General features: G+C 63.0%; 3 protein-coding genes across 3 annotated transcripts; 2 read left to right on the top strand and 1 right to left on the bottom strand.

Annotated features, from left to right (window-relative positions):
- Window positions 1-1204: 1204 nt before the first annotated feature.
- OPLAH (5-oxoprolinase, ATP-hydrolysing) lies at window positions 1205-8845 on the bottom strand. The gene is made up of 27 exons (XM_056125379.1): window positions 8773-8845; window positions 8340-8554; window positions 8081-8272; window positions 7775-7874; window positions 7569-7692; window positions 7211-7406; window positions 6917-7082; window positions 6705-6843; window positions 6558-6625; window positions 6218-6483; window positions 6015-6127; window positions 5760-5930; window positions 5525-5662; window positions 5308-5446; window positions 5102-5214; window positions 4774-4925; window positions 4377-4537; window positions 4160-4261; window positions 3902-4076; window positions 3242-3426; window positions 3003-3149; window positions 2793-2927; window positions 2543-2692; window positions 2293-2450; window positions 2061-2221; window positions 1497-1594; window positions 1205-1404 (listed from the first exon to the last, which is right to left on the bottom strand). The coding sequence occupies exons 2-27, from the start codon at window positions 8508-8510 to the stop codon at window positions 1258-1260; spliced, it is 3867 nt and encodes a 1288-aa protein (XP_055981354.1). The 5' UTR covers window positions 8511-8554; window positions 8773-8845; the 3' UTR covers window positions 1205-1257.
- A 5412-nt stretch (window positions 8846-14257) lies between these two features.
- EXOSC4 (exosome component 4) lies at window positions 14258-16042 on the top strand. The gene is made up of 3 exons (XM_056125387.1): window positions 14258-14487; window positions 15311-15517; window positions 15627-16042. The coding sequence occupies exons 1-3, from the start codon at window positions 14317-14319 to the stop codon at window positions 15984-15986; spliced, it is 738 nt and encodes a 245-aa protein (XP_055981362.1). The 5' UTR covers window positions 14258-14316; the 3' UTR covers window positions 15987-16042.
- Window positions 16043-16771: 729 nt separating this feature from the next.
- Window positions 16772-19745, top strand: GPAA1 (glycosylphosphatidylinositol anchor attachment 1). Its single transcript, XM_056125381.1, has 12 exons — window positions 16772-16897; window positions 16988-17167; window positions 17310-17421; window positions 17507-17654; window positions 17730-17831; window positions 17909-18105; window positions 18176-18372; window positions 18460-18613; window positions 18751-18846; window positions 18929-19119; window positions 19196-19366; window positions 19459-19745. Exons 1-12 carry the CDS (start codon window positions 16824-16826, stop codon window positions 19700-19702), a joined length of 1866 nt encoding a protein of 621 aa, XP_055981356.1. The 5' UTR covers window positions 16772-16823; the 3' UTR covers window positions 19703-19745.
- Window positions 19746-22776: the final 3031 nt, after the last annotated feature.

Consider the following 22776-nt stretch of genomic DNA (forward strand, 5'->3'; position numbering starts at 1 on the left):
GGTACCAGGAGGAACTGACCGGACTGGGCCTGGCTGTGGCCGCAGATGAGCAGGGCAGGACAGGAGGTGCCTGTCATCTGGCCGCAGATGAGCAGGGGGACAGGAGTGCCAGCATGGGAGAATGGGAGAGCTGGAGCACACAGGTGCCTGCCTGGGGGTGTGGGGAGCACAAAACTTGGAGCGGTGGTCAGGCAGGGCCCTCAGCAAAGCCATTTCCGTTCCCTTTTGTCCTCTGGCCCGTGGAACCCCAGCTCCACACACAGCTGCACCACGTGGCCTTGACCCCTGACTCCCTGTAGCTCAAGTGGATGCACCAATGAGCAGGATGCGGCCACTGAGCCCCCCACCCTGTGCCTGCACCCCGCGCAAGTGCTGCTCCTGACTGGCCATGGCCGCGCGTGGGTGCCAGGCTGTCCTGGCCGCTGCTGCTACAGGCTTGGCGCCATGCTGCCCAGCGGCCCCAAGTTGCCTGCCGCAGATCTGGACTAGGAGTGCAGGTGTCCGGCTGCGCCTGGCACGTGCCCAATCTGGGTCACATATGCACATGAAGCTGGAACACGGTGCCAGGAAGCACTGGCCTCCAGGGCCTGCCCTCCACACAGGTATCCCAGGGGTGGTCAGGCCGTCCTGGCGGTTGCACATCCAGTGGGCTTCCTGGGCGGGTGCTGTGTCTTGCGTTTTCTGCAATGCATGGCATGCACCTGCACACGCAGAGTGGTGACACCGGTGGAGAGACGGCCAGGTTGGGGAGGACACCCCAGGCCGAGCACTTCGAGGAGGTGGGAGCCTTCAGCGTGTTCTGAACTTGGACAACTGCTCCCCAGGTGAGCAGCAGCTGCTCACGGAGTGCACAGAACAGGGGCACCCGCTCTTCGGCAGCCTCCGGGACTTCTGCCGCTGGTCCTGCGGACGTGCTCACAGCTGCCTGCTTCCTGCACCACGCGCTGGGGGCTGCCCTGGCCGCCACTGCTGCAGGCCTGCTGCCATCCCTTCTAGCAGCACACGGGAGACCCTGGCGCCCCGGCCAATACCAGGTCCTGGAGTGCTCCAGGTCCCTAAGTGCGGGAGTAGGACAAAGGGCACAAAGGGGGCTGGCCTGTAGAGCAACGCCCCCACCCCAAGCCTACCCCCAGGAGGCGGAACAGGTGCCGCTCAGCACCGCCCCTTCGCGTTTCCACGGCCACAGCCAGGCGCAGAGAGACCGACACAGACGCAGTGGGCAGGGCCAGTGGCCCGTGGGAGCTTTACTGCGTGGTCTCACACGGCTTCCTGGGCCCGGCGATACTCGTAGACACTGCCCCGCTCCGCGAAGGCCAAGGGCTGTGGGAGCGCGCCCGCCGCGGGCGCAGGGTCCTCGGGGTCTCCGTAGCCCCCACCGCCTGGGGTGTGGAGGCAGAACACGTCCTGCGAGGCAGACAGAGGGCAGCTTCAGGGGCCCGGAGCCGCAATAAACTCGTTGCCGTCCAGGAACGGGGCTCCCCGGTGGCCATCCTTACCCCGGGATACACAGGCACTGAGGTCTTCCCGCCCAGGTTCACTGTCCGGCCGTCCTTGCGGATCAGGAGGTTGAGGCCGCGGGCGCCGGGCTCGCCCCCTGCGGGAAGAAGAGGGCGGCTGCGGCTCGCGCGGGGGCGTGGGGAGGACGTGGGCGCGGGGCGCAGGGAGGCCGGGGCGCGCGGGGGCGCGGGGCGCGGGGAGGCCGGGGCGCGCGGCGACGGCGGGCGCGGGGAGGCCGGGGCGCGCGGCGGTGGCGGCGGGCGCGGGGAGGCCGGGGCGAGCGACGGCGGCGGCGGGCGCGGGGAGGACGGGGCGCGCAGCGGCAGCGGGCACGGGAAGGCCGGGGCGCGCGGGGGCGCGGGGCGCGGGGAGGCCCGGGCGCGCGGTGGCGCGGGGAGCGGGGAGGCCCGGGCGCGCGGCGGCGGCGGGCGCGGGGCGCAGGGAGGCCGGGGGGGCGCGGGGCGCAGGGGCGCGCGCGGGGGCGCAGGGAGGCCGGGGGGCGCGGGGCGCAGGGGGCGCGCGGGGGCGCAGGGAGGCCAGGGGGGCGCGGGGCGCGCGCTCACCCTGCAGCCCGTAGGGCTGGAAGGCGCGGCGCTCGGTCAGCACTGACAGCAGCGCCTCCTCGCGGAATAGCAGCTCGCGGACCACGCCGTCGCCGCCACGGAAACGCCCGCGGCCGCCCGAGCCGGTTCGCAGCTCGAAGCGGCGCAGGATGACGGGGTACCTGCGGGGCTCGGAGGTCAGCACGGCCCTCCGGGGGACCCCGCCCCCGCCCGCGCCCGCCCCGCCGCTCACCGGCTCTCCAGGATCTCGGGGTCCGTGATGCGCGTGTTGGTCATGTGGCTGTGCACGCCGCTGCGCCCGTGCCAGCTGGGACCCGCGCCCGCGCCGCCCGCCACCGTCTCGTAGTAGCCCATGTGCGCGTTGCCCAGGGTCACGTTGTTCATGCAGCCCTGCCCGGGGGAGAGGCGCAGGGCTCGGGAGGGCTCGCCCCGCGTGCCCACCCGCCTGCCCCGCGTGCACCCACCCACCCTCCCCGCCGCACCTGGGAAGCAGCGCAGGCCCCAAAGGCGCCCAGTATGACGTCCACCACGCGCTGCGACGTGAGCACGTTGCCCCCCACCACGGCAGCCTCGGGGGACGGGTCCAGGATGGAGCCGCTGGGAATCACCACGCGCACCGGTGCCAGGCAGCCCTGCGGAGCGCGGGGCAGCTCAAGGCGGGGGCCGCACCCTGTCCGGCCAGTCGCGGCGAGGCTTCTCCCGCTGCCCCAGCCCTGACACCCGGAGGCGCACCTGGTTGAGCGGGATGTCGCGGCCCACCAGACAGCGCAGACAGTAGATGAGCGCCGACAGCGTGATGGCCCGCGGGGCGTTCAGGTTCCCGAACACCTCGGGCCCAGTGCCGCTGAAATCGAACACGGCACTGCCCTGCCCACCGGGAGGAGGCGTGGTCAGCAGCCGGGCCCGCCTCCGGGCCCGCCGAGCCCCGCCCCGCAGCCGCACCTGGTTCAGGTCTATCTGCACTCTCAGGCGGATCGGGGAACCGTCGTCCAGGTGGTCCTCCGAGGACACCTCGAGGGGCAGGCCCTGGGCCTGCCGGGCAGCCCCAAAAGCCCGCAGCATGTCCCGGACGGCCAGCTCAGCATTGGCCTGCAGGTCAGAGCGGGACAGGCGGCTGGGCAGGCGGTCCTCCCCTTCTGACCCACCCCTGAGGGACCCGCCCCCAAAGGACCTGGCGCCACCTGGATGTGGCCCATGTAGGCCTGCACCACGTCCAGTCCGTACTGTTCGATGAGCTCCCCCACCAACTGGATGCCCTTCTGGTTGGCTGCCACCTGGGCGCGCAAGTCCGACAAGTTGTCGTGCAGGTTCCGGGTTCCACTGCAGCCCGGAATCTTGCCTGGTGCCCGCAGGGCCTCTGTCACAGCTGCAGAGAGGGGACTCCCTGAGTGACCCCCCAACTTCCCTCACACCCCAGCACCTGCCCAGCTCACCACCTTTTCTGCGTGTCTATGAGTCATTCTGTGTCCTCAGTACACTCCACCATCCGGCCCCCCAGGATCCCCTAGCTGCTCAGTGCTGGCCTCATCCTCACCAGCCCCACCCCTTGGCTTGTAGCCCGCCCACTGCACCCGTGGAGGAGGCCCTGGCACCACTCCTGTGGCAGGCATGGCTGCTGGAGGAAGGGAGACCCCACAGATCCGCCAAAGCCCCCTCACACTCCCCAAACAGTGGCTCAGACCCAGAAAGTTCTCTAGGAACTCTCACAGACCTCAGACCTCTCACAGCCTCTGCCCACCCCCAAACCACTGTGGCCTGTCGGGCCTGAGCAGAACTCGGTGCAGCTCACTGGCCCTGACAGTGACCCACAGCACCGCCCCACACCTGCCCCTCATGCTCACCGTCCTCCTGGAAGACGCCCCCCTGCACCAGTTTGAAGGACAGGAAGACAGCGCCCTCCTGCTCCAGAGACGTGGAGTGTGGGGGCATGGAGCCGGGTGTTATGCCCCCGATGTCTGCATGGTGCCCACGGCTGGCCACATAGAACACGGGCCTGCTCTGCCCAGGCCAGAACACCTGGAGGCGGGGCAGGGGATGGGGTGTGAGTGTCAGAGGCACCGGTGGGCCTGCCCGGGGGCACTGTGGTGTATGGCCCTCACCGGTGTGATGACAGTCAGGTCAGGCAGGTGGCTGCCCCCTGCACGGGGATGGTTGCTCAGAAGCACGTCCCCGGGGTGCAGGTCAGTGCCCAGGTGCTGGATCTGAAACCAAGAGTCAGGAGCTGAGGAGGGAGCCCGGGTCCACCACACTGGGAGCTCAGTGCAGAGACCGAGGGATGCTGGAGCAGAGACAGAGGCAAGGGAAGGACAGCTGAACCTGGAACTGCACGGTCTCCTGCATGGCACCCAGGTGCACGGGAATGTGGGGGGCATTGGACACCAGCCCCCCATCAGGTCCAAAGAGGGCACAGGAGAAGTCCAGGCGCTCCTTTATGTTGGTGGAGATGGCTGTGCGCTGCAGGATACGGCCCATCTGTTCTGGGGGTGCAGAGGGATAGGAGGTGCCCGATGATCTGGCCCTGCCTGTAGATGAGGCCCCAACGCAGCAAAGCCAGCCCTTGTGCGATCCAGCCAGAATCCCCCTGGAGCCGCAGCCTCCCCTCCGTGACCCTGACCCCCCTGCCAGACACAGGCCACAGGAGATGCCCTCCAGGCAAACAGGCAGTCACCCCCCCCCCCCCCGCCATGCTCAAGGAAAGCTCTGGGCCACTGACCAGCAATGCTCATGAACCGGTGTGAGAAGATGGACAAGTGGATGGGGTCCAGCTGGGCGCCCACAGTGCGGGAGAGTTCTGCCCCCACTGAGATACGGATGTCCCCTGTGTCTGTCACCTCTGCCTGGCAGCTCGGCTCGACCAGAATGGTGCTGGGGAGGGGTGCAAAGGGGCTAGACATGCTGGCCAGAGCTGAGGGGGCCAGTACAGGGGCCTGGCAAAGCCCCTCTCCTTCCCTTCCAGCAGCCTTGAGCCAGAGAAGCCCCCTAGGCAGACCACAGCCCCACCCCACCCGGGGGGCCTCCATGCCAGCCAGGCCTGGGCCCACCTGTTACTGTCGATGATGAGGCAGGGCCCCTGCAGCTTGTGCCCAAAGCCCAGCTCTCCCAACAGGTACACAGGGGTCTCTTGGTACCCCCCCTCAAAGTAGCACTGGGTCATCTGCGGAGGGCATGTGGATCAGCACCCTCTCTGGGTCTCCCTGTCCCGGTGTCCCATGGGCTCCACTGGGCAGGCCACGACAGGGCCACCAACCTTGTGGACCTGGGGAAGTCCAGTCTGCACTTTGGGGACATCTGTGAGGCGGAGGCCGCTGCGACCGGTGCCCCTCACCCGCACATCGTCCACCACAACAGGCCGCTCAGGAATGATGAAACCGAACTCCCTCATGTACCTGCAGAGACACATGGGCGCCAGCTGTCAGGGGTGGTCGCCAGCTGGCCCCCAGGCCCTGCCATCCCTGCTCACGCACCTCTCCACGAAGGCTGCCCGGAAGTCCCCGGCGCACGGGGAGCAAGCAGTGGCCGGGTGCTGGTGCGCGGAGACCATGAGGGCACAGTCTGTGCCCTGGTAGCGCATGTGCAAAAAGCTCTCCGTGCTAATCTGGGACCTGCAGGGGACACCCACAGAAGCTGAGCCCCCCAGCAACCCCGCCTGGGCTGGATTGCCCGTGGGAGGTGGATGCAATGAGCGCCCCTCCCTCGTACCTGGGGAAGCCCTGGGCCTGCAGCACGTCCACACACTCCTCCTCCAGGCGGCTGAGCCTCTGGTCCAGCTGCACAAAGGTCTCGGGCACGTAGGGCAGGGCGCAGGGCTCCTGTGCCTCGTGCACCACATCCGCCAGGGCCAGCCCCAGAGCGGACAGCAGCCCGCTGTGCCTGCAGGACAAGTCGGGGCCAGGTGTGAACTCTGCGGCCAGACCTACCCCAGCCACACCCCACGCGGGCAGCAGCCCCACGCACCTGTGAATGTGCACCGTGTCCATGCCCAAGGCCCGGGCGATGGCACAGGCGTGCTGCCCACCAGCTCCTCCGAAGCAAGCTAGCACGTGGGCTGAGGGGTCATGCCCCCGAGCCTGTGGAGCCAGAGGGATTCAGCAGAGGCCCCATCCAGCTCCCACACTGTGGGAGCGTCGAGTAGGGGGCAGGAGGGCAGGCCCACTTACCTGGGTCAGGGCCCTAATGGGCCGGCACATGGCCTCGTTGGCCACACGCACGAAACCCATGGCCACTTCCTCTAGGCTCAGTGGAGTGGCATGTCCCGGCCCTTGGGCCAGGAAGTTGTTGACCTCGGCGGCCACGGCCTCCATGGCTTTTCTGGAGGCCTCGGGGGACAGTGGCTGGTCCTCGCCAGGTCCAAAAATGCAGGGAAATGAGGCTGGCAGCAGGCGGCCCAGGAGCAGGTTGGCATCCGTCACAGTGACAGGTCCACCTGGGAAGAGCCACTTCAGGGCAGGGGCAGCAGGAAAGGGTGGCTGGGGATTCCTGGGAGCAGACGGCTCTTACCTTTGCGGTAGCAGGCAGGACCAGGGTGGGCACCAGCCGACTCAGGCCCCACCACAAAGAGGCCTGACCTTGGGAGATGAGAACCGTGATTGGAGGGGGCTGGAGATGGGAAGGAGGGCTCCTGACCAGAGGAGGGGGCACGCTAACCTAAAGAAGAGGCGGGAGCCCCCACCAGCTGCCACCGTGTTGATGTCAAGCTGAGGGGCTTGGAGGGTGACCCCAGCTGTGCTGGCCTCAAAGACGTGTTCAAATTCGCCAGCGTAGCGGCTCACATCAGTAGAGGTGCCTGGCGAAGTGGGGTTATGAGGCACCTCAACAGGTGCCTGGCCCCCTCCTCCCACCTCCCCTTGAATCCTTACCTCCCATGTCAAAGCCAATAACAGGCTGTCCACCCTCTGCTCGGTAGGTGGTGGCTGAGTAGCCCACCACGCCCCCGGCGGGGCCCGAGAGCACCGCCCGGGAGCCGCTGAAGGCGTCCATGGGTGTCAGGCCACCATCCGAGCGCATGAACAACACCTGCACGTTCTGGGGAGCAGTGAGGGACAGGTCGGGGGAGGCAGAGGACAGGGCTGGGTGGTACAGGTTTGGGGTGAGCCTGGGTGGCCAGAGGTGAGAGGCGCTGGCCGCTGAGCCGGGAGCCTGTGGGGGCTCACCTTGAGCTGGCCCTGAAAGCCCCGGCAGAATCCCTGCACGTAGCGCTGGATGGTGGGCGTGAGGTAGGCGTCAGCGCAGGCCGTGTGGCCCCGCGGCACGATGCGCACCATGGGCATGACCTCCGAGGACAGCGACACGTGCTGGAAGCCCAACTCCCGGGCCAGCGTGCCCACCTGCTGCTCATGCTGGGCCCACCTGGACGACAAGCCAGGTAGGCTGCCACGGAGCCTGGACCACACACCCGGCCGGCCACGCCCCCACGCGGTGTGGGCCACAACGTGGGAGGTGAGCCCCGCCCTCACTTGGCGGGTGGCCCAGAACCCGCCCACCGCCTCCACCCCTGCAGCCCACGCTCACGTGTAGGAGTGCATGAGCACGACCGCCAGGCTGCGGATGCCCCGCGCCAGGAGCTTCTCCAGCTGCCCGCGCAGGCGCTCCAGGTCCACCGGCTGCTGCACCTCCAGCAGGTCCCCCGTGCGGCCTGCGGGGGAGGGGGGGACGTGCACAAGCCGATCAGCTGCTGTCCGCAGCCCCCGCGGGGCTCTGCCCGCACCCGCGCATACCTTTGACCGGCGTCCCAGCGCCCGGCTCGCCCCGGTAAAGCACCATGCGTTCCTCCACCTCCAGGACCTCCTCGTACAGCACGTGGGGCATGGGCACGGCCTGGGCAGGAGAGACGCTGAGCGGGCGGCCGGCCTGGCTGGGGCACGCAGCCAGGGGACAGGCCCCCTGGACAGGACGGCAGGGTGCCCAGGGAGGCGCTGTGCCCTGTCCCTTAAAGCGGCAGCTCGGGGAGCCCTGCCAGTCGGTGCGAGGGGGCAGCACATCCCCGAACGCACAGAGGCCAAGGGGGCGGACGGCAGGCTCACCAGATCGAAGAGGTCCCTCCGGGCCTGGGTGCCCACGTGCAGCAGGTCGCGGAAGCCTCGTGTCACCAGCAGCCCCACGCGATCCCCCTGCCGCTCCAGCAGCGCGTTGGTGGCCACTGTGGTGCCCATGCGAATGCTGGCGATGAGGCTGGTGTCCAGGGGCCGGTCCCGAGGCAGCTGCACGCCCCCCTCCTGGGGAGCAGGGTCCGAGTCAGGCCTGAGCTGAGGGGCCCCTGACCCCAGCCCCCGCCAGGCCCACCTGCTCCAAGATGCGGCGGATGCCCTCGGTGGGCGCATCGGCGTAGTTGGCGGGGTCCTCGGACAGCAGCTTCAGGACGCGCACGTGCCCCCCGGGACACTGGGCGAAGACGTCGGTGAAGGTGCCCCCGCGGTCGATGGCGAAGTGGAAGCGGCCTTCGGGGCTGCCCATCGTGGCCGGGCCGGAGTCCGGCGGTGAGTCCTCAGCCAGGGCTTCTGGAAGGAGTGGACAGAGCGGAGGTCACGGAGGAGAGGGGACCGCGCGGGCCGGCCGGGTGCTGGGGTCTCTCCGCCCGGGACATGCGCCGGCCCAGGTGAGCAGCGCCCCGGCCCCCACCGCCCGCCCGACCTTGGGGCTGGCGGCCGACGGGGCGGGTCGCGGGCGCTGGGGCCCGGCGGGGGTGCGGGGCCGCGGAGGGGGAACCCCGGCCCACCTGCGCCACTCGGGCGCTCCGGTAGCGGCGGCGGCAGCTGTGGCGGCGGCGGCCGGGTTACGCGCTCCAGGCCTCGGGGCGGGGCCTGCAGGCGCGGCGGAAGCGGACCCGCCCCCGCACGGCCGGTCCAGCGTTCAGGCCAGAGCTGGCTTGCCCGGGGCCCCGCCGCCGCCTGGGCCCGCCGCAAGCCCCGAGCCCCAGGGCCTCGCAGCGGCTGCGCACCTGCTGCTCACCAGCACCCGCCGCAGCCGCGGGCCCGGCTGGACCCTGAACGTCAGGACCATCTCAGCCTCCCAAGCGCGCTGCATAGCGGCACCCGCGCGTGCCCAGGGTGGGACGGCGGGGCAGGGACCCCCGCCCCGCCCCTCCGCCCCTCCGCACAGCAGGCAGTGCCTGAGCTCTGCTGAAACCGCTAGACACAGTCTGGCCGTCTCCGAAATCACCCCCTGCCCTGTGACGGAATGACTCTGGGCCCTCCTGGATTCTGCAGAAGCTGAGGGCACACGTGGAATGGTTCCAGTTTCTGGGACCAGGGCCAGGATGGGCCGCTGACCTTGGCTCTCTCACCCAGTGCATCGCCCAGACCCTGCACCCAGCAACCCTGTCCACCCTTCCTGCTAGCCTCCGGCCCTGGCCCAACTGCTTGAGCAAAGTCCCTTTGTCCAGAGTGTCCCCTCCCGGCACCTGGGCAGCACGAGGTGTCCCTGAGCACCTCACTAGCTATCCCACTGTCCCCATCCTAGTCCTCACCCCACTGCTTCCCAACCTGACTGCACCCCACTAGCCTTTGTCCCTGCTGCTAGCCTTTGCAGAGCTCACAGCCACGCTGGCCACCAGCTCTTCACTGCACCATCAAACAGCACTTCCTGCCCACCCCCACCTCCAGGAGAGCTGAAATCCCTCACAGTGGGAGAAAGCTTGGGAGTTGGAGGGCAAGTTTTGCACTCAGCTAACCTAAATTCTACCCATGGAACCTTCCAGAGCAGCCCTGACTGCCAATTGTGTTCCTAAACCAAACACTAAAATAAAAATTAGAGCAAAACAGCACCATAGTGATAGAACAGCGGGTAGGACATTTGTCTTGCACATGGCCAACCTGGGTTCCATCCCTGGCATCCCATAGAGTCCCCAAACCCACCAGGAGTGATTCCAGAGAGCAGAGCCAGGAGTAAACCCTGAGCATCACTAGGTGTGACCCCAACGTTTATAATGAATTAAATTTTTTAAAAATTTAAAGCAGTTAGAAAAGATGAAGTCATGAAATTTACATACAAGTGGTACTACATGGAAAGTATGCTAAGTGAAATGAGTCAGAAAGAGAGGGACAGACATAGAAAGATTGCATTCATCTGGGGAACATAAAGTAACAAAATAGGAGACTAACACCCAAGAATAGCCGAGATAAGTACCAGGAGGTTTATCCCATGGCTTGGAGGCCAGCTGCACATGCTGGGGGAAAAGGCAGCTCAGATAGAGAAGGGAGCACCAAATAAAGGGTATTGGGGGAATCCTCCCAGGATGGGAGAAGCATGCTAAAAGTAGACTATAGACTGGACATGATTGCCACTCAATGCCTCTTTTGCAAACCACAGCACCCAAAAGGAGAGAGAGAATGAAAGGGAATGCCCTGCCACACAGGCAGGGTGGGATGGGGGGAGATGGGGGATGGGAGGAATACTGGGATCTGTAGTGGTGGAGAATGTGCACTGGTGGAGGAATGGGTACTTGATCATTGTATAACTGAAACCCAAGCACAAAAATTTGTAAGTCTACAACTGTACCTCATGGTGTTTCACTAATAAAAAAAAAAAAGCCAAAGCCGCAAAGCACTTGGTTGCCCTCCTTAACTCGCCTCAGGAATGGTGCGTGTCCGAGAGGGCCCCTCTGCTGGAACTGCACACCCACTCCTGCCACCTTGCACAATACTCTGCCTGAGAGATGTGTCCCAGCTTTGCCCTGACGTCACTTCCTCTCCCACTGGCACTTCTGCCCCTCGCCCCTTGGGACCACCTACCTGCCGTGGAGGGTGGAGTGTGGGTACAGGCACTGAGCTGGCTGCTGGTCATTGGCTTGATATCCACCAAAAAAATGAGACCTCAGCGCCACTCACCTCTTTCTGCATTCTTGGACTTGATGGTTCCGTGCTGGAGCAACAGAGCGCTGGCAGCCCCCTCAGCCAGGAGAGGGTGACGGGAGAAGCCAAAGCTGGCGGCCCAGGTCTTGAGCATCAACTTTAGCTTCTGGTTCTCCTGAATGAGCTGCACCAGGTGCTGCAGCTCTTCATTCTCCTCGGCCAGCCACTGGATCTCTTGCCGCAGGCTCTCATAGCAGCTGAGGAGGGACATGCCCGGCCACGGGAGGGGTAGGGGGACGGGGTGGCAGCTGCCAACGGGCAGGACAGTCACTCCACCATTGTGAGGTCAGCGGCTGTCCGTTACATTCCGGCCTCCAGAGCCTGGACCCAGTGCTTTCGGCAGTTCTGTCCTCTGGTCTGTGGCCCACTGGGGACCCACAGCTGCCCTGGGTCCTGTGGCCCTCCCAAACCCTTTCTGGAGCATGCAGCTTCCAACAGGGAAGAGGAAGTCACCCAGCAGCTGTTTGCCTGAACATGAGAGCATCTGAAGGGCCAAGAGGGAGATGTGTGAGCTCCCAAGGGAGACCTACTCCTGCCCAGCTGCGGGGACCAGACAGTGGGGACCAGCTGGGCAGGACCGAGCCATTGCTCTGAAGAGTGGGGAGTTGAGATGGCGCTGGTGACTTGGGATCAGCACAAAGTGGCCTTGCCACTGGGAGACTGGTGTCCTGCTAGAAGCACCACATTCAGAGTCACAGCCTGGCTAGGAGGGGGCAGGGGGCAGGGACCTGAGAGGAGAAGTCTGTGAGCCAGGCTGGGCTCTGGCATTAGGAACAGAGCAGGCATTTGCTGTGAGTCGTCTGCTCCAGCTGCTCCTGTTTTCTCACTCTGTCTATCTCCACAGCTGGTTGAGGGTGGTCGCACTCTCTGGGTCACAGCATTTGAGGGACTGGGCCCATCTGCACTACATTCCAGGGCCATCACCCCAGTTCTTAGACTTCTGGCCCCAAAGGTGACAGGCCGGACCCTCAGTGTCCGGGGCTCTGAACTCCACATCGGGCATGCCCAGCCACTGGCACAGAGATCTGACGCTGCTAACCTACCAACAGGCGCACAGACTAGTCTCTTCCTGTTGGGAGAGGTGTGAACTGTGACCCCAGGCAAGGAACAGCCCCGGGGTGAGGGAACGTGGGCAGCCTTGAGGAACGAACACTGGAATGGAGGAAACCGCAACTGTCCCTGGAGGAGCATGAGACTCCATCTTGGAGAAGCCCAGGGGAGGCCTGGGGGCTGTGCTCAGCCCTCTGCTCTCAGTCAACACTGGCAGTGCTTGGCACGGCACTGTGTCTCCTCATGCAGTCGGTGCCCGGCCTGCTGTACTCTGCAGCCTCTCTAGAAACCTGGAAGCTGTGCAAGGCTGCCAGAGAGGAAGCAGGTAGCCACAAGATGGAAAGGGTCTTCGGGGGGGGGGGGGGGAGCTTAGGGCAGGCCCTTGGCACAGCTGCTGGCAGGTTCCCCACTGCAGATGCCCCCATCCCAAGACAGAACTGCCAGATAGTCAACCTGCTTCCCAGTGCTGGCCAGACGCATTGACTTGGGAATTCAAGCATCACCTTTATGGCCTTGGGGTGTCTGGCTGCATCCCAGGATGGAAGACTCCAAGGACTGATCCAGTGTGGTCCAGTGACCAGTAACTGGACGTGGGACCGGCCACCTGTAATTCAGAGTCCCTTCACAGGAGCAGATGGGGGTGGCAGCTGGCACATCTGGCCACCTCTGAGTATCCATAGCCCAGCACCACGTATGGTTCCTGCGCACCTCCAGGAGTGATTCCTAAGCACTGCTGGGTTTATCCCCAAAACTGAAGATCAAAAACAAAAAGAAAAAAGAAAGAAAATGCTGGAGAGTAACAGCAGCATGTCATGGTCTGAACAAAGGTGTGTGAAAGCTGAATTGTGCTCTTGGGGAAAGACTTGCCTTCCAGGTTTACCCCTCCCCACAGTCCCTATCCTGGGGGTCCATCCATCTTTGGGAGTGGGAAGGAGGCAGGTTCAACCTTGTGCTGAGGCATCCTGTTTGGGCCTCCCTCTTAATCTAAGTCTCTGGAACATTCCCTACAGGACACCACCGTTTGTTTCCATCACCCAGCTACAGATTCCTCCCTTTTATTTCTCAAGGAGTTCCTAGTTTCAGCTCTGGCCTCCAGTTCTCCTGAACGTTCATCCTCACTTTACTTTGTAGGCATTATGGAGGAAATATCCCATTGTGTACATGTGGCTAATAAGAGTTTAATGGCTAGTAAAGTATAATAGCTTTGTTCTGGGCCCAGACTGAAAGACCTTGAGCTTTATCTGGGTTGCCGTGTGGATAAATTCTGCTTTAAAGGCTTTGTGAGTGCTGGTTTTTTTCCAGTTGGGCTGCGTCAAAATCTCGAAAGACATTCTTCAAGTAAAACCCCCTAGACTGGCTCTGCCAGTAGAGCCCTGTTAGGTCCACTCCCACAGTGATCAAGTTAACTAGCCAAACAAATTTCATCAAGTTTCCCAGCATCATTTGCACGGACTTTGAAAGTGCGAAACAGAAGTGTTCCTAGCGGCATAGTACAAGGGTTAAGGCACTGCTGGAGTGACCCCAGAGCACAGAGCCAGGAGTAGCTCCTGAGCATCGCTGGGTTTGGCCCAAACACACACACAAAAAAAAAACAGAAGTGTGCATTAGAACGGCCCCACGTGCCACCTCCTGTATTTATGCACATTTTCTATGTGAGTACTGAGAGACATATTTACATGTGCAAGACATATGCAGGAGGATGAAAGGTCATGTCAAGATGAAAAAGGAAATAACTGCTCTGAAAGAGTATGACCAGTATCTGGAGAGAGAATACAGGGCTTGAGGCACCTGCCTTGCATACATCCGGGGTTTTACCACCAGCACCACCTGAGCATCGCCGGGAGTGGCGCCCAAACAAACAGACGAAAGGGCGACTCAGGTAGAACAGAGTTGAGTGTCTTTTCAGTGGATAAAAGAGAGCAGAAAATAAGTCGCGGCACGAAAGACACTACGTTCAGGACCGGTGAGGCGGCCCCTGGACACGGCCGAGGCGGGGAGCCCGGGGATCCGCCTCCCGCGGGTATGCACCCCGCAGCCGCAAAGTCTGCGGGAAAGGAGGCGGGCTCCCGGAACCGGAAACGAGGAACTTCCCGCCCGGACCGGAAGTGTGGCTCCCGCACGCTTCGTGCTCGGCCAGCGGAAGTGGGGACAGGTGCCCAGGAACTGGAGTAGCCCGGGAACTGTAGTGCCCGGAACCGGAGTAGCCTGGGAACTGTAGTGCCCGGAACCGGAGTAGCCCGGGAACTGCAATAGCCGGGAACTGTAGCAGCCCGGAACTCTAGAGCCGAACTGTAGCAACCCGGAACCGTAGCAGCGGGCACTACAGCCCCCGAAAGCTGCGCGCGCGGACGCCGAGCGGCATGGCGGGGCTGGAGCTGCTGTCGGACCAAGGCTACCGGGTGGACGGGCGGCGCGCCGGGGAGCTGCGCAAGATTCAGGCGCGGATGGGCGTCTTTGCACAGGCCGACGGCTCGGCCTACATCGAGCAGGGCAACACCAAGGCGCTGGCGGTGGTGTACGGCCCCCACGAGGCGAGTGGCCGCGCGTTCGCGCCCCCATCCCGCCGGGGTCGGCCCCACGGTACTGCCCCGCCCTCCTGCACCCGTGACCCCTCCACCCGTACAGGGCTCCGCGTTCCTTTCTCATCCCCGCCGCGACCAAGTCCGGGATAATGGGGCCTTTCAATAAAACTGACCCCAGAGCTCCCGGCGCTAGTGCTGAGAGGACAGCCGCTTGCAATCAGTGCCTGAGAGCACAATTCCCTCGTCTTTTCTGGCGGGGAAATAGAATCAGGCCCGCGGGGCGTATGCCAGCACCGAAGCACGGCATCCTCAGCAGGAGGACTGCTGCAGGGGGACTCTCCGCTTAAGAAAAGGGACCCATAAGTTAGGCCTCTGTGGACCAGGGACCAGATTTGCTATTTTGGAAGAAGTAGATCATCAGGCTTGGTACTTGTGAACTGTCTGGAGTGCTAGCACAGCGGTAGGGCGTTTGCCTTGCAAGCCGCGGGCCCGGCCGAGCCAGGTTCCATTCCTCCGCCCCTCTCGGCAAGCTACCTAGAGCATCTCGCCTGCCCGGCAAAGCCTGACAAGCTACCTGTGACGTATTCGATATGCCAAACACATCAGACATTAAATTGATGAACAACGGGAGGACAGTGCTACTGCTACAGATCATCAGGCTTGGTATTTGTGAACATGTCGTGATGGATGGCAGAGGCTATCTGTAGGCTGACGGGAGGGGGGGAACATGGCAAGGAGTCATGTGAGCGAGATGGGCTAATGGGTCCAGAAACCTAGGGTTGGAGAGTGTGGGTGGGGGTATGGCTGTCCTGATGTGTCCTTCCTCCACCAGATCCGGGGTTCTCGTTCTCGAGCCTTGCCTGATAGGGCCCTGGTGAACTGTCAGTACAGTTCTGCGACCTTCAGCACAGGAGAGCGTAAGCGGCGACCTCATGGGGACCGAAAGTCCTGCGAGATGGGTCTACAGCTGCGCCAGACCTTTGAGGCAGCCATTCTTACCCAGCTGCACCCACGTTCCCAGATTGACATCTATGTGCAGGTGAGCAGGCTGAAGTATCTCCCTTCCAGTGGAAGGGGGGAATCAGGAGGGCTGCGGCGGGGCGGGGGGAGCTGCCTCGGGTACTGATGCCACTTGGGGATCCCTGCAGGTTCTCCAGGCAGATGGCGGGACCTATGCAGCATGCGTGAATGCAGCCACACTGGCTGTACTGGACGCTGGGATACCTATGCGGGACTTCGTGTGTGCCTGCTCCGCTGGCTTTGTGGATGGCACAGCCTTGGCCGACCTCAGCCACGTGGAAGAAGCAGCTGGCGGTCCCCAGCTGGCTCTGGCGTTGTTGCCAGCCTCCGGCCAGATTGCGCTGCTAGAAATGGATGCTAGGCTGCATGAGGACCACCTGGAGCAGGTGCTAGAGGCTGCTGCTCAGGCTGCCCGGGATGTGCATGCCTTGCTGGACCAGGTGGTCCGACAGCACGTACGTGAAGCCTCTCTCTTGCTGGGGGACTGAGCCTCTGTTCACTCAAGGCCACAATAAAGCCACCCATAAAGCCCCTCACACATGAACTACATTGTCATTGCAATATCAGGATTCTAGTTGCAGGAGAGGAAGGGAAGCATAACCCTGGGGAAGGCTGCTTGTGTCAGGGAGAGGCCCCACAGGAGCTGGGGCTCTGCAGCCCAGCAGCTGCGTTGCACGAATGGCGCCCTGGCTTCCCATCCCTGTCACCCAAAGAAAAGTGTCCCACACAGCTGGGTTTTAGATGGGCCTGGCAGGGTGAGCTTCAGGGTCCTGTCGTCAGAGTAGGGTGCTCAGCACTCAGACTGCCATGGTCAGTCGCAGAGGCGCGGATTGCCCTGCAGCCTCTGGATTGTGGTCGAAGTGAACGGCCGATTTCCCTGCTTGGAGGACTCCTACACAAGCCGGCTCACCTGCAGCCTTTATGCTCGACCCTTTGCATAGGAGCGCTCCCCGCTCCAGAAACTTCCGCACACACAGGTGCACCTTTGCCACTCTGCTGTCCAGCAGCTCTTACAGGCTGCCCCAGCCCCGGACATCCCAGGCCAGGTTAGGAACGCTTGACACTTGACACTACACGGGTCCCAATTGCTTCCAAGTCGTAGTCCTCAGTACCTGCGCGTGGCCTCGGTGACTTGCATCCGCCGACCTCTAGGTGGCTAAAGCGCGGCTTGCTGCTCACCGGCACGCTGCAGGCATCAGGGGAGGGGCGGCGGGGACCGGAAGCGCGCGCCAGGGGCCGGGCTGGGGACCGGAAGCGCGGGGGGAGGCGGAACCGGGAGCCGGGCCGGAGCGGCGCGAGCGGCGGCGTCCCCAAGCCGGCCGGCCATGGGCCTCCTGTCGGACCCGGTTCGCCGGCGCGCGCTCGTCCGCCTGGTGCTGCGCCTCAACGCGCCGCTCTGGTGAGCCGCGCCCGGGTGGGGGCGGCGCGCTCCCGCGGGGCCCCTGCTCGGCCCGACTTGTGCCGCTCACGTCCCGCCCTCTCCCCGCAGCGTGCTGAGCTACGTGGCTGGCATCGCGTGGTTCCTGGCGCTGGCTTTCCCGCCGCTGACCCAGCGCACCTACATGTCCGAGAACGCCATGGGCTCCACCATGGTGGAGGAGCAGTTTGCGGGCGGGGAGCGCGCCCGCGGCTGGGCCCGGGACTTCGCCGCGCAGCGCAGGAAGTCAGGGTGCGCGGCGGGTAGGGGCGGGTGGGCAGCGGCGGGGCAGGGGGGCAGCGGGGCGAGGGGGCAGCGGCGGGGACAGCAACGGGGCGGATGGGCAGCGGGACGGGGGGCCCGGCGGCCCGGCTCAGGGGCGCGCTCTCTGCAGGGCGCTGCCCGTGGCCTGGCTGGAGCGCACCATGCGGTCGGTGGGCCTGGAAGTCTACTCGCAGAGTTTCTCCCGGAAACTGCCTTTCCCAGATGAGACCCACGAGCGCTATGTATTAGGGGGGATCCCCAGGCCGGGGGGCGGGGGACGGGGCCGTGTCTGGGCGGGGCCCTGACCCGCTCCTCTCATCCACGCAGCTGGTGGCGGGCACCAACGTGTATGGTATCCTGCGGGCGCCGCGTGCGGCCAGTACCGAGTCCCTGGTGCTCACCGTCCCCTGTGGCCCGGACTCGACCAACAGCCAGGCGGTGGGGCTGCTGCTGGCGCTCGCGGCCCACTTCCGCGGTGAGACTCCGGCTGCAGCTGGCCAGGGAGGGATTGGGTGCCGGAGCCGGTGTTGATGCTGCTTCTGATCTCCAGGGCAGATTTACTGGGCCAAAGACATCATCTTTCTTGTGACGGAGCACGACCTGCTGGGCACTGAGGCTTGGCTGGAAGCCTACCACGATGTCAACGTCACTGGTGGGTTCCTCTGCGGCCCCTGGGCAGCGTCTCCCGAAGCCCTGAGCACCCTGGCACTCATGCCCCTGCCCCTACAGGCATGCAGACGGCCCCTCTGCAGGGCCGGGCTGGAGCCATCCAGGCGGCAGTGGCCCTGGAGCTGAGCAGTGATGTGGTCACCAGCCTCGACGTGACCGTGGAGGGGCTCAACGGGCAGCTGCCCAACCTTGACCTGCTCAACCTCTTCCAGACCTTCTGCCAGAAAGGGGGGCTGCTGTGTACACTGCAGGGCAAGGTGGGCCTCCTGCGGGTGGGGCCCAGGGCATGCCCCGTGGGCATCACTGACCTCTTCCCTCACCCCTCAGCTACAGCCCCAGGACTGGACGTCGGTGGATGGGCCCCTGCAGGGCCTGCAGACGCTGCTGCTCATGGTCTTGCAGCAGGCCTCGGGCCGCCCCCACGGCCCACACGGCCTCTTTCTGCGCTACCGCGTGGAGGCCCTCACCCTCCGCGGCATCAACAGCTTCCGCCAGTATAAGTATGACCTGGTGGCTGTGGGAAAGTGAGTGCCTCCCATTGGACACCTCTCTGGCTTGCAGGGTGGGGATGGGGGGGAGCCTGGCCGGCCTGACCCCTGTCCTGCCGGCAGGGCTTTGGAGGGCATGTTCCGCAAGCTCAACCACCTCCTGGAGCGACTGCACCAGTCCTTCTTCTTCTACCTGCTCCCCGCCCTCTCCCGCTTTGTCTCCATCGGCCTCTACATGCCTGCCGCCGGCTTTCTGCTCCTGGTCCTCGGTCTCAAGATATCCTCTCCCACTCCCTGTGGCCATCTCAGGTCCCCTCCGCCCCACCTGGGAGAACCCCGTGTCCGCGTGTCAGGGGATTGGGGTGGGCCCTGGCTCCCCACCACAGCTGTCGTCGGGGTCCTTGACCAGGCCACGCTCTGGAACTGTGGATGCATCTGCATGAGGCTGGTGGGGGCTCCGAGGAGGCCGGTGACACCCCTGGGCCCAGCCCTCCCCTGCCCCCAGCACAGGTGAGGGGCTCCTGTGCTGTTGGGGTGGGCCCCAGGGCCCCAAGGGTGGAGGCGAGACTCCAAGTGTCCCTGTGCCCTGCAGGGAGTGGGGCTGGCCTCGCTCGTGGCACCCGTGCTGATCTCTCAGGCCATGGGGCTGGCGCTCTACATTTTGCCGGTACTGGGCCAACACGTGGCCACGCAGCATTTCCCTGTGGCTGAGGCTGAGGCCGTGGTGCTGACTCTGCTGGCCATCTACGTGGCAGGCTTAGCTCTTCCCCACAACACCCACTGGTGAGGAGCTGAGCTGGGTGGGTCCCGGCAGGGGGACCTGGCTTGGGCAGCTGCCTCTGAGCATCTCATCCTTCAGGGTGGTGAGCGCGCAGGCCCCGGATAGGGGCTGGATGGCCCTGAAGCTGGTGGCCCTCATCTACCTGGCACTGCAGCTGGCCTGTGTCACCCTCACCAACTTCTCGCTTGGTTTCCTGTTGGCCGCCACCATGGTGCCCACTGCTGCCCTCGCCGAGCCCCGCGGGCCCCGGTATGTGCTGGTCGCTGCCCTCCCCCCATGCCCCCCCCCATGTGCCCAGGCACCTTGCTAGACCTGCCGCCTCTCGCCCGCTCTCACCCCAGGCCACTGTACGCCGTCCTGCTGGTGCTGACGAGCCCGGCGGCCGCGCTCCTGGGCGGACTGTTCCTGTGGCGGGAGCTGCAGGAGGCCCCACTGGCGCTGGCCGAGGGCTGGCAGCTCTTCCTGGCGGCGCTGGCGCAGGGCGTGCTGGAACACCACACCTATGGCTCTCTTCTCTTCCCGCTGCTGGCACTGGGCATCTACCCCTGCTGGCTGCTCTTCTGGAATGTTCTCTTCTGGAAGTAATCCCGGGGGCCCCCTGGTGTCCTCGCATCCCTTGGAATAAACAGGTCTTTGGTTTCTCCTCTTCTGGGGCTCCTGACCTGGGCTCCGGGTTGAGCGTCTTGGGGCTGACTGCCTGCTCCACAGGAACACCTCAGGAGCGGGGTCAGTCCTAGAGAGCCTCTGCCCTTCTGGGGCCTGGAGGACTGAGTACATGGTCTGGGCTTTGCACAGGGGAGGGCGCCTGGGCAGCAGGAGCACAGACTGATGCCACAGCCTGGAATGGGATTGGGGGTGAGACCAGCCTCCATCCAGAGCCTCAGCCTGGAAGGGCTGGAAAGGTCTCCTCTTCACATGGGGTTCCAAGGTGCCCCCCCCCCCCCACCAGCACTCCCGAGACCAGGCAGGCCTCAGTGGGACCTAGGAGATTGGCTGTAGATCTGCCAGCCAGGCCCGGGGGTGCTTAAGGCTCATTCCTGCAGTGCTGGAACAGTGACCCTTAAACCGTACCAGGGTGTCCTGAGGAGGCACCATGTCTCTGTGCCCTGTAACCAGGCTGTCCCCCCTGGGGGCCCTGCCACCACCCAGGGGCTGCCAACCCTCGGGGTCAACTACTATCACCCCCCAGAACATGTGCCCTGGGAGCTTTTCTTTCTTAGAAGCCACCATTGGCCCCAGTGAGTGGCTTCTTCACCCTGGGGGCCTGAGCTGTGACCAGACACTCACTGCTATCCTCGGGGCCACGAGCTGCAGACGCTTTCTGGAACTGGCTTCTTTGGTCCCCTACTGGGCCCTCCTAGATACAGAGACAGCACTTCTGTTCTGGAGCCTGGCGCCCATGGGGGTATGGGAGCATGGGGGGATGGGCTGAGCCTGACTTGCTGACCTGCAGGCTAAGGCTGAGGGGCTTGGGGCAGGCACTGCTGCTGTTTCTGCTGTGGGCCCCCTACACATTATTTTGGCTTTGGGGCCACACCCAGCAGTGCTAGGGGACTCGAACCCAGGTGTCAGTGGGTAGCAAGACCAGCATCTTAGCCCTGTGCTGTCTTTGACCCTGCCATGCATCTTAAAAGAAGCACAAAGATACTGGGCTCGGCTACCAGACATTACAGCAGGTAAGGTGCTTGCTATGCACATGGCCATCCTGATTTTGATCTCCAGAATTCCATACGACCCCCTTAGCACCACCAGGATTGACTCCTCAGTTCAAAGCCAGAAGTATCCCCTGAACGTCGGCAGATGTAGACCAAAAAACATCTCCCTGCCCTCCTCCACCATCTCCCTGTCCCCCAAATCCTTGCTTGAGCCCCTAGTAAAGAATCCAGGACTTAATTAGGGGAAACAGGAGTTGTGTTAGCTCTACACACATGACAGAAACCTACGCCCTGTTGAAGCCTCATCCCGACCATCTCAAGGTGAGCAGCAGGAGATGGACAGGGACAGCGACCCACAAGAAGATTGGCGTGGGGAGTGGCCACGCCTGTGGTAACAAACCAGAGCATTGGCCAGCCCCAGCCGGGCCTCCCTAATGCCTGCGCCTGAGTGAGGGAGCAGCAGGGTGGGAGGAGCCAGAGACCTTGCTCATTGGAGGACAGAACCAAAGGTTTGCTTGTGAGGTGGGGTAAGGGCTGAGAATCCAAGCCGAAGCCTCCATCGCCCTCAGATACCCACTGCACTCTCCAGGCCTGACCCTGTACAGATGGCAGACCTCGTGTCTCCGCCCACGTTTGCCAGAGCTCATCTCAGATCTGCTCAATGCCTGATCTTCCCAATCCTCCCAAGAACTGCTCCAGGCTGCGCTCTTCATGATGCACCACCTGTGGAGCTACCAGCGCTCCCCATGCACTAATGCAAAACTAGAATTGTTTACTTTTTTTGTTTTGGGCACACCCGGTGGTGCTCAGGCTTACTCCTGGCTCTGTGTTCAGGGATCACTCCTGGTGGGCTTGAAATCCACCTTTGGAACCCCCGGGGATAAAACCAAATGGTACAACCAACACCGCAACCATGGGACCAAATACAAGATGACCTCACCATGTATAGAAGGGTCACAGGAAATTATTTAGCATCTGCCTAAGGGGCAGGTTGGGGTGGTGGTTGGAAGGTGCAATGGTGGTGGGTTTAGTGTTGAAATATTGGATGTAAATGATTATTGTGAACAACTGAAAATTTTTAAAAAGTAACGCAGGGGGCTGGAGAGATAGCACAGCGGGTAGGGCATTTGTCTTGCACACGGCCAACCCGGGTTTGATTCCCAGCATCCCATATGGTCGCCTGAGCACTGCCAGGAGTAACTCCTGAGTGCAGAGCCAGGAGTAACCCCTGTGCATCGCCAGGTGTGACCCAAAAAGCAAAAAAAAAAAAAAAAAAACGCAGAGTTTATGCCTGCTTTAATCAGTTTAATTAGTGGCTGAATAGCAGCACTCCTACATAAAGTAAAGGGGTCATAGGTCATCATGAAACAGCTTAGCTACACCTTTAACCAAAGTGACTGAAGATTTACAGAAAGGCTGAAGAGAGTGCTGATGTTAACTTCCTTGCATGCAGCAACCCCAATTTAATCTCCAGTACTGCTTACAGTCTCTTGGGCACTACTATGAGTGACCCCTGAGCACTGACCTAGGAGTATCCCTAGAGCACTTGCTGGGGTAGGGTCCAAAGAACAAAAAAAATTTTAGGGAAGGGACAAAAAGTCCCGTAGCAAATTAACTTTAGGAAAACACAAAACCTTTGCTTTCTAGGAAGAGAATCATAGTAAAACCTTTTAAAAATTTTATTAAGGGTAGATCAATAAGCTAAGAAAATACAGTTCTTTCAACAAAGAAAACTAAGTTCTAGGGGCTGGAGCGATAGCACAGCGGATAAAGAAAGCACTGGCCTTGCAAATGGCCGGCTCGGGTTTGATTCCCAGCACCATGTATGGTCCCTAAGCCCTGCCAGGAGTGATCTCTTGAGTGCAGAGCCAGGAATAAGCTCTGAGCACAGCTGGGTATGGTCCAAAAAGAAAAAAAGCGGGGGGGAGAGGGGAGTGAGAATAACTCTAGTTAGGTAGTTAGGTTCCATATTACTGTATTGTCCCCCCAAAACACTACCAGGAG

Source organism: Sorex fumeus, unplaced genomic scaffold (assembly GCF_029834395.1).
Source record: "Sorex fumeus unplaced genomic scaffold, SorFum_2.1 ptg000054l, whole genome shotgun sequence".
NCBI classification, from domain to species: domain Eukaryota; kingdom Metazoa; phylum Chordata; class Mammalia; order Eulipotyphla; family Soricidae; genus Sorex; species Sorex fumeus.